We start from the raw sequence: 9,897 nt of genomic DNA, 5'->3' as shown, positions 1-9,897 counted from the left end.
AATGTGGGACATGCAGACGGAGAGTAATGAGAGTGGTTTACACTGTGGAAAGGTTAAGACGCAATTCTTGGAAACAGCTTTAGTTTAGTCTATGAGACTCACTGCATAGCAGTGAGGCAATATCTGACCTGTCTTATGTAACACCCGGGGTTGTGACGTTAAATGAAATAAATGCATGTGAGGGTCCTTTGCAACACTATGAAGCATGGTGTACATTCACTATTTTCATTACTATATTGACATTGCAATATATCGACATATTGTTTCTACGTTCCCTACGGTCAGATGGATTAGTGTTTCTTTTCTGCAGCCAGTGAAGGATTTCCTCTCTCTGTTCCTGTTACACCTGACACAGGCGCTGAGGTCTGAGGTTTCTGTTTGCCTCTCTCTGTCACTCATCTCACTGTGCCCCTGAGAGAGCACAGAAATACACCGCTGCATCCTCCAGCTGGGAGTCTGAGATCCTGAGGCTGAAGTGTTTGCTTGCTTTCTGGAAGTTCACAGAGAAGCGGTTATCTGTTGCATTTTCTTGCTTAAAAGATTCTTGACGGATAATGAGAATCATCTCCCTGCTGGGAGGATGTTTGTACCAGAACAAGTAATATTCACTGTCACTGGTGTCGTATGTGCAGGCCAGGGTCGCAGTCTCTGCCTCCTGTACAGACACTTCTGGGTGAGGCTGAGTGACTGTCTGAGCCATGCAGGATCCTGCAGGAAGGACAGAAAGGTCTGGACTTGTGTGATGCCAGAGAGACAAAGCAGGCAGACTCACACTGGTTCCCATCCTCATCCACCTTTTCTCTCTTTTTTTCCCAACCCTCTGGTAGAGCATATCAGCTTTCTGGATCATCATAGCTATGCTCTCTGGGGTAGTGCGGATCTTGTGTTACTAATCTCTCTTGTTTCTAAGCCCCATTAGAAAACATTATAGGGGGCAAGGGAATGTGGTGGGGGGAAGGCAGAAACAAATGTATTTGAAAAATAATTAATTAATTAAAAAAAGAAATATAAACACACAAACACACACAAAAGAAAACATTACAAATAAAGACTTACGCCCTTCCTTACCGAGACATGTAGAGACCACAACTGCCCACAGCAAGGTAGCAAGCGCCATGCTGACAGCTCTCGCTCAGAGTGAGATGTCTATCTGTGTATGCTCTGATTGCTCTGCTCTGGGTGCTGCTCTGCTCTGGGTGCTACTCTGTGCTGGGTGACAGGAAGTGGTATCACAGGTGGGAGGGTGACTGTGTCTCCCTGAGGAGTTTTCCCAACACTTTTTGGTTTTTCAGAAAATAGGCCCTTCATTATAATCTCAAACACAGGTAAATAGTGTTTAATGAGCTCTTTTAATCTAGGATGAAAAGGCAGAGGAAGGAGCTGGCAAGTTAATTTCTGATAAGACCTAATATTGGAGAGGAGTTGGGACCTGGAATGGTGAGCAGAAATGGCAGGGTTTATCTGCAACAATGGCAAACTCTAAGTTTTCTCTCTTTTTCAAGGAAAAATGACAGAGCAACTGTAGTATATAAACAATTAATTACGGGTAATAAGGAGACACTTGTTTTTGTATTCAACTTTTATGTTTTTATAATTTCTTAAAGAATTAAGAAAAATGTTTGTGAGTGAAAAGAGCACTGACTGAACTCAGAAGCCACTTATGTCAAGTCTAATGGAGCCTATTTTTCCATAGATACTAAAAAAAAAGAAAAAAGTCCTTGTAGGTGCTGCATCCAGAAACTGCAGTAACCATATTGGTAGTTCTCATCAACCCTAAATTGACTCAGACAACTCATAAAGAGTTGCTCTCACCACTCATTCCAGTTTGAGACAATATTGTGAAAAAAACTATTTTAAAAAAATACCATGATTCATTAGAATTTTGCATTTCCAGAAGGATTGACAGAGATACTTAATTCCAGAGTTGGATCCTTAGCCATATGGACGGGGTCCTGCTGCACTCCAGGCACTGTCTGAGCAGCATGGTTCTCTGTAACACAGGGCTAAGGGCCTGAGCTTCACCTCTCAGATGTGCAGGAAGTTGTGAGAGTTCTGACCAGCCCTGAATGAGGCTGCTGTAATATACTGTGCCCCAAAACCTAGTTTTATAGCAATGGGAGAAGGGACAGCAGAATTCCTTCTAGATCATCTCCATTCTTGTCTTATGATTTGAATCCCATAACTCTGTTTTGGACCTCCAAAAGTCAGTTCCAATATGAGGATTTGTGTAAGCAGATTGTGTGCAAGTGATTCTATCAAACAATGGTAGGGAGTGAAGGAGGGAAGGGACATAAGCCAATACAAGGTGTTGTCAACAACCAGTATTACTATGGGCCATTGGAGCTTAACCCAGCTGGGTGACTCTGGGATTCAGTATAGCATGCCCTTCGCAGTTACACCAAGTGAGGCATGAAGGAGCTGAAACAATCCATGAACTCCTTATCCACAGCTGATGGAGGGCTGCTTTAGGAACTCAGCAGCATCTTGAAGAGTAGCTCCCTGACCTCTCTTGCTTAAGCTGAGCATTTAAGTTGTTCTTCCAATGTTCTGTTAGGCTAGTGGTTTGTAGTAGGATCAGTATAGCCAGTGGTCTTGTGCCCACTGTCACACCACCTTGTACAAAGTGTGTCTGTTGAAGCAGAGGGATGGGAAATCCTTTCATGATCAGTCAGACACTCCGGGCCCTCAGTGTGTGCTGCTTTGTGTGGCACTGAAGAGGAAAAGGCAAACTCATACCCAGAGGCATGTATCAACCCCAACAAAAAAAAGATTCTGTCACCTCCAGTGTTCGAGAGGCCCAATGTAATGCACTTGCCAACAAGTAGCTGGTGATCTCCTTGAGGGGAGATTCCATATTGGAGGCTCAGTGTGGTCTCTACCATTGATAGCTTGACTGTTTGGCAGCAGAAGTAACTACATCCAATCTGGTGAGAGAAAAGCATTCTTCTGGGCCTATGGAGACTCTATTCTGTCACCTTGACTAATCTCTTCACGGGTCTCTTGTTCAAGCCTTGAAATGGACAGAGGAGGATGACATCGTCAGGGTGGATTATCCTGCTCACCTGGTTATCCAGTGCTTCCTCTGCAGGGGATGCTCTCCTGTGGGTATGGATGTAAGACATAATGACCCTAACAATTTGTGCCCACGCACATTGCTCCTTCAGTTCATGGTCACCCTTAGTGAGGCTCCTCCTCCTCCCTCCCTCCTGCTCAGGGTTCTGACCTTAGGAAAGACAGGATGCTGGGCTCTTGTCACAGACTCACTGTTGATAACCTCTGGTCACACGCCTTTGGCTCTTCACTCAGCTGGTTGACGTTTTCCCCTCCTGAGGAGGAACCAGAATACCTGTCCTATTGCGGTCCCTTCTCATGGTGTCCTTCACAAACTTTACACCAGTTTCCCTCAGTTTTAGTACTTGACCTTCTATATTGGTCTTCTTAGAATGTCCAAATATATTTTCTTTCATTACTGAAGTGGATGGTCACTTCTTTTCAGATACTTTATTTTCAATATATTTGTAAAATTCTACAAGGAAGCTCAATGGCAAGAATTTTACTCTGTTCTCTCTCTGTTCTTCTTAGTGTGCTCTCCTTTCTGATATTAAGCCTCAGGATTTTGGACTAGTTTTAACAGAGTAGAGGCTTTACACTGAGAAACTAAATATCAGATGGAATTTGATGACATTTTCTCTCCCTTTGCATGTGATCATCAAATGAAAAATATATGACACATGCTCTAAAAAGCCCCTCAGATTCCCTTTGCTCAGAGCAAAGTTACAGTCGGTGTCCTGGAGCCCTTATAGGGGGAGTGCAGGGCTCTGCAGGGTTTAGGTGCAGGGCGCAGGTGCCTGAGCAGCACTGTGTGCTTGCTGCACACAGGAACATGGTGGAGTCATGGAGCCGGGAATCCCTCATGTGCAGAGAAAAGTGCTGGCCCTCTGTGTTAAGCCTGGCTGTGAATTTTCCGCTCTTCTTTTCCTGCTCATTTGATTGCATTTTTATCAGCTTGCTGAGGCCTTCCCCAGGATCCTGCCTGAACCACTGGAAGAAATAGAAATTGCTGTCTGTATAAGTACAGTTCAGTGTGAAGCTCTCTCCTTCTGGGACTTTCAGGAAAGCTGGGCTCTGTTCCACCTGTGCTTGTTGTTTAGACCCTGGTCAGGAGAAGAGAATAGGTTTCCATGCATAAGACACTGTTCTTTTTTTTTTCTTCCCCCTAGTTTTTCTATTTTCCTTAGAATGAGGCCCAGGCTGTCCCTGGGATCCCTGGAGGTTTCTTTAGCAGCGGGGCCCCATTTGCTCTCGCTCGGCCCTTCCCACACCTCCTCCCTCCCCCTCACTCACAGGTTGGCTGCACACACAGGAGCATCAGTGCAGCCCCCAGGGGAACCGCCATTCCTGCTTCTTCCTGCAGCCTCTGAGGGTTCAGGTCGGAGGCTTGGAACTGGCCCTGTTCAGGGGGTTAGGTCTCTGTTCCCGATTCTTCTCCTTCTTTTGTAGGCGACACCTGTGGTGATCTTCATTCTCTTGACACCACCAATCAAAGACTCACTTGTCACATAAAAGCCATCATGAAAACACCCTTCCTGGCTGCCCCTGCTCAGAGTTCTAGCTCCCAGCCTGTCCCTGCTGTCAGTGGAAGTGCTGCCCCCATGTGGTCTGAGCTTTCTTATGAAAATTTTTTCTTTCCATTTACCCTTTAGTACAAAGTAACTCATTCTGTTCTGTGAAGGGAATTAGAACGTAGAGAGAGAGGGAAAAGAAAACAAAACAGTCTCAAAGTGTTCCGTGGGGATGACTGTCTGAGTCTTCTTAGTGCCTGGTCCGCCCTTCCTCACCCTCCTCAGCTTCACGGCCCTCTGCGCGGGTTCTTTGCCTGTAAGACTCTGGGCTGCATTCCGAGGGGTATAAATAAAAGTTTGAGAGAAGAACTGGGTGTTTCTCTCCACTGGTCAGGGTCCACCTTGCTTTGTTCAATTAATTACCCTCAACAGTTTTAAATTAGTTAAAAGAGTTAGACCTCTCCCAAATTCTCTCAAAATATAAAGAAGAGAAATATAATACCATTTTTAAAAAATAAATTCTCAGCTTCGTTGGAACTACCTGATATTGGCTAAATCAGAGAATGCTAATGCTTTTGTAAATATCTAAGTCATTACTACATTTAGATCTGGACATCCTGTAAAATCTGGTAATTTCTCATATTTTACATATTAGATATCTAAAATCTTGTCTTATGGTCTCCTTATTTTCATTAAGGATTAGGGACACAAATGGACAAGAGATTAAGGCAGGAATTTCTCCTCTATTCTTTGCATCCAGTCCTCACTCGGATGACTCTAGGTACCTACTTAACCAAATTTCCTCAGCTCCATTCCCTGGTAAATTTTGGCCCTAACAAGTTCATTGCCATCCATCCCTCCCTTCATTTCTTCTGTGGGCCTGAGGTAAAGGGCTGAGAGTCTGTGATGAGTAAAGAGCTGTGATCTTCTTTATGGTAATTGTATTTGTGCGTTTCTTCCATTCTTCTTCATACATGAAATTATGTAAAATAGGGAGACTATGGCTTCTAGCTTCTCCCTTGAAGCACAGTGTAATTGTGTCTCAGATAGGAGTTAGCGCCCTCTCAGAGATGCAGGTCTGAAGTCATCTGTGCTCAACCTTCTTCTGTCCTCTCATTGCTGCTTGAGAAAAAACTATAGGCACCTGGGATGTTGAGAGCAGGAGCTGGCTGTGGGTAAACTGCTACACTTTCCTGGGCGTATGAGTGTTCTTTTTCCCAGTCAAAACTGTTGTTAAATCATGTCAAGTGTGGCACTGCAGAAAGACTAGCAAAACTTTTAGGTGTCTAAAGATTTTCAAGCTACTGATGAGGACACTTTGGAATGTTTTCAAAGTAAAGAATTTTAGTCTGGAAGAGAAGAAGCTGTTCCAGTTGTTTGGGAGAAGTAACATTTACGTCAGAGTTTCCCTCGGAATTGTCTTCTCCCCTGTCTCATTCCAGATCATTACCAGCAGGAAGATAGCTAGTGAAAGGCGATTAACAATTTTCCTGGACAATGATAGGAAACAGGAGCTGTTGCAGGTCAAAAATAAATATTGAGCATCTGCTGTGTAATGTATATTCACCTAAGCACTTTGGGATGTTTAATAAAATGTACAAAATAGAACATGCTAATAATAAAGTTGAGAAGACAAGAAAATCTTATAAAATTAACTAACTCTTGGGGGCAGTGCATGATAGGCATCAGCATTTACGACGAAGAGAATCAAAATGCAGGAGCAAAGTGTTTGCACTTAAGAGTAAGTAGCTTTCCCTGACAGGCTGGCTGAGTTGGTTGTAACATTTGTCCCATACACGAAAAGGTTGCAGGTTCGATCTCTGATGTTGGCATGTATAGGAGACAACTGGTCAATATTTCTCACATAGATGTTTCTCTATCTTTCCATTACTCTCTCTCTAAAATCAATAAACATATCCTAGCATGAGGACGGAAATAATAAATATATATTATTAAAAAGAGTATGTACCTTAATAAGTGGCATGAGAGCTAAGAAGAAAAATAATATCAATTCCATTGATGAAGAAACATCATGTAACAAAATACAACCCTTTCATGTTAAAAACACTAAAAAAGGAGTGAAGAATTAATTCCTACACATAAAATTGCATGTGCCACATCCCCAGTTCAGCACTTACTGATGGGGAAATGCTAGAAGCTTTCCTTTTAGAGTTAGGAGAAAGACCATGATATCCCGTACCTTTACCACTATTTCAGACTGTGTAGGGGTTACTAGATAACCCATCAGCCCAAAGAAAAGAGTGATAAGTGTAAAACTTAGAAAGAAAACATTAAAAATATCATCTGCATGTTTGAAGATAAAATGATTTCTTATCAGAAAAACCTAAAGAAAAAGAATCGAAATCACTCAAAGGAGAGGTTATAACATTAAAAACAATTTGAAAACTCTCTCCTTCCTATGCAAGAACAAAAAACAGATAATGTGGAGGAAAAGAAAATCAATAAATATAATTTTTTTAAAGAAATGTGTAAGGGAGGGAAGAGTGGCAATAGGCTTGCTAGTGCCAAAGTTTGTCCAGGGAATGTAGCTGAGAAAGTGTGTTCCTTTCTCCCACACTCTTTTTTCAAAATTTATATTTATTGATTTTTAGAGACCCAGAGAGAGAGAGAGAAAGAGAGGAGGAGAGTGAGGGAGAACCATTAATTAGTTGTTCCACTTAATATGATCCTACAACCTTGATATTGGGATGACACTGTAACCAACTGAGCTACTTAACCAGGGCTTAAGGTAGCACATTCTCTATGCCATAAATGGAGACACAGAGAGAAGAAAGAGAATTTTGAAGTGGGAATTGAAACTAAGCAGACTGGTTAGTTAAATGGAATATCAAATCAAATATTAAGCCCAATTGAGTATAGGAATTTACTGTGTGTTAAAGACAGCATTTCGTCTCATTGCAAGGAATGAGGGAGAATGCTTTCAGTAAGTATATTGTAATAACAAGTATGTCTTCTAGATCTGGGTGACAAATGTAATTGTGATAGTGTCCCATTTAAGACAAGTCTTCATGTACAGGTTCCTGTGCTCATCAGCTCTTTATAGTTTTTCCTGTACTCTTCAAGGCTTTCCATGGGTTATGCAAGCAAAGATAATTCTAAAGGTATCCGAGTATGTATGTGTGTGTACGTGTGTGTGTATATATACATAGTCTGCTTGTGATCCAGATGTTACAATGCTTTTTCTGCCTTATTCCTCTTCCTGCCTTTATCCTTGCCCTCAGAGGCTGGGCAGACAGGTGGGAGGGAATAAAGGACTCTCCATTCACTCTCTCCTGGGCTGAGTAGCCTTGATTCCTTGGTTCTTGAGATGCTCTTCCTCTGCAGGAAGAGCCCCATGGTATGGAGGAGAGGTTCTGACCCTTTCCTCTTTCTTCTTACCTCCATCTAGAGAGGGTGGCAGGTATCTCATGATATTGTTATTGGATTCTTCAGGGGCTACATGACCTCACCTGCAGTTTCCTGGAAGGAGTGATCACTGAGCCCTCCATCACCAAACCCACACTTGGACACCTCACAGCCTGTTGCTATGAAGGACTTCTACCTTGTGGCACCTCTTGGAGACAGGTGTGTGTTCAGGCAATTTGTTCACAACCTAGACAAATTCATAACTCACAACAAATTCAAGGAAAATTGCTTCAATGGAAGGGTAGGAAGGTAGGCTAGTGCGCCTTCACTTAGCTCTGCTCTTTCTCTCCTGCGTTTTATGTTTGCACAAGATCCGCACATGCTCTGCCCGGCTCAACTAGTGCAGTGGATGGTGGCTGGACTAGGTGCCTCCCATCAAATAGGAAGGAATTGGGGGGTGGACTAACTTATATACCTTCCTTCTGCACAAGGTTTGCATTTCCTCCAAAGGTCACTCATTTATGGTCCCTCATCCCCTCTAACATTCCTTTTGTTACCATCAGTCAAACAGGTTTGGTCTCTTTCTCCAAGCAGAATGGCCAAGAATTTCTCTTTCTGAGTTGGCAGTGGAGAATTCAGTGACTGTTCCTCACCAACATCCAAATCTGCTGTGATTCATAGACTTTCTGTAATGCTTAGAAGCAGGGAAAGTTCTTAATAGGGAAATATACCATTTGGTTACACAAAATATGATAAAAACATTACAATAATGGATAAGACCTTGAATATACAAAGAGATTTTCCAGAAGGTTGAAAAATTTAATTGTAAAAATCAAAATAATAAATGATAAAATGAAATCAAAATCAATGGCTAAAAATCTAGGAACCTTTTTTATATTTTCATGGTGGGACTTTGGATGACTCTCCCATGCCCTACCCACCTCCACCACATTCAATCATCCCCCGGTAGGTTCCTCTTATAGGTGAGATCATATGGTATTTGTCTTTCACTACCTGGCTCACTTCACTTCGCATAATACCCTCAGTTCCATCCATGCTCTCACGAAAGGCAAGAGTTTCTTCCTTCTGCTGTGTAATGTTCCATTATGGAAGTGCCCAGCAGATTCTTGACCCACATATTTACTGATGGGCACTTAGGCTGTTTCCAGCACTTGGCTATTGTAAATAGTGCTGTAATGAGCATTGTGGGGCAGAGGTTTTTTGGACTGGTGTTTCAGGATTCTTAGGGTACAATCCCAGCAGTGAAATTGTGGGGTTGAAAGGCAGTTCCATTTTAGTTTTTTGAGGAAATTCTGTAGTTTTCCACAATGGCTACACCAGTCTGCTTTCCCACCGACAGTGCACTAGGGCTCCCTTTTCTCCACAAGGTCACCAGCACATGTTGCTTGTTGATTTGTTTATGATGGTCATGCTGACTGGTGTGAGGTGGTGTCTAATTGTCATTTTAATGTGCACCTCTCTGATGGCTAGTGATGCTTATCATCTTTCATTTGTCTCTGGGCCGTCTGTATGTGCTCCCTGGAGAAGTGTCTGTTCGGGTTCTTGGCCCATTTTTTAGCTGGATTGCTTGTCTTCCTGGAGTGGAGTCATGTCAGTTCTTTATATGTGTTAGAGATCAAGCCCTTATTCAAGATATCAATGGCAAGTATATTTTCCCCTATGATTGGCTCACTTTTCATTTCACTGATTTTTTTTTTTGCCAGGCAGAAGCTTTTAAATTTGATCAACTAGCATTTGTTTATTCTTTCATTTATGTCCCCTGCTCTACGGACCACAGCTGTGAAGATGTTGCTGTACTGAGTATCTGAAATTTTCCTGTAATGCTCTCCTCTAGGACACTCATGGACTCACAACTTATATTTAAATCTTTTATCCATCTTGATTTATTTTTGTTTTTATGGTGTAAGTTGGTGGTTTAGTTTCATTTTTCTTTTTTTTTTTTGGCATG

General features: G+C 42.3%; 1 gene segment (V, D, J or C); it reads right to left on the bottom strand.

Moving 5' to 3' along the window:
* Positions 1–400: 400 nt before the first annotated feature.
* On the bottom strand, positions 401–1,120 carry LOC129074090 (T cell receptor alpha variable 38-1-like). The segment is given in 2 exon segments: positions 401–708; positions 1,069–1,120. Coding segments are annotated over 2 exon segments (357 nt in total).
* Between the last annotated feature and the right edge of the window lie 8,777 nt (positions 1,121–9,897).

Source organism: Pteronotus mesoamericanus, unplaced genomic scaffold (genome assembly GCF_021234165.1).
Source record: "Pteronotus mesoamericanus isolate MK-2021 breed Mesoamerican mustached bat unplaced genomic scaffold, CSHL_Meso_final contig_46, whole genome shotgun sequence".
NCBI classification, from domain to species: Eukaryota; Metazoa; Chordata; class Mammalia; order Chiroptera; family Mormoopidae; genus Pteronotus; species Pteronotus mesoamericanus.
The sequence above is the reverse complement of the archived record's forward strand: the minus strand, read 5'-3'. Positions and strand labels throughout refer to the sequence as shown.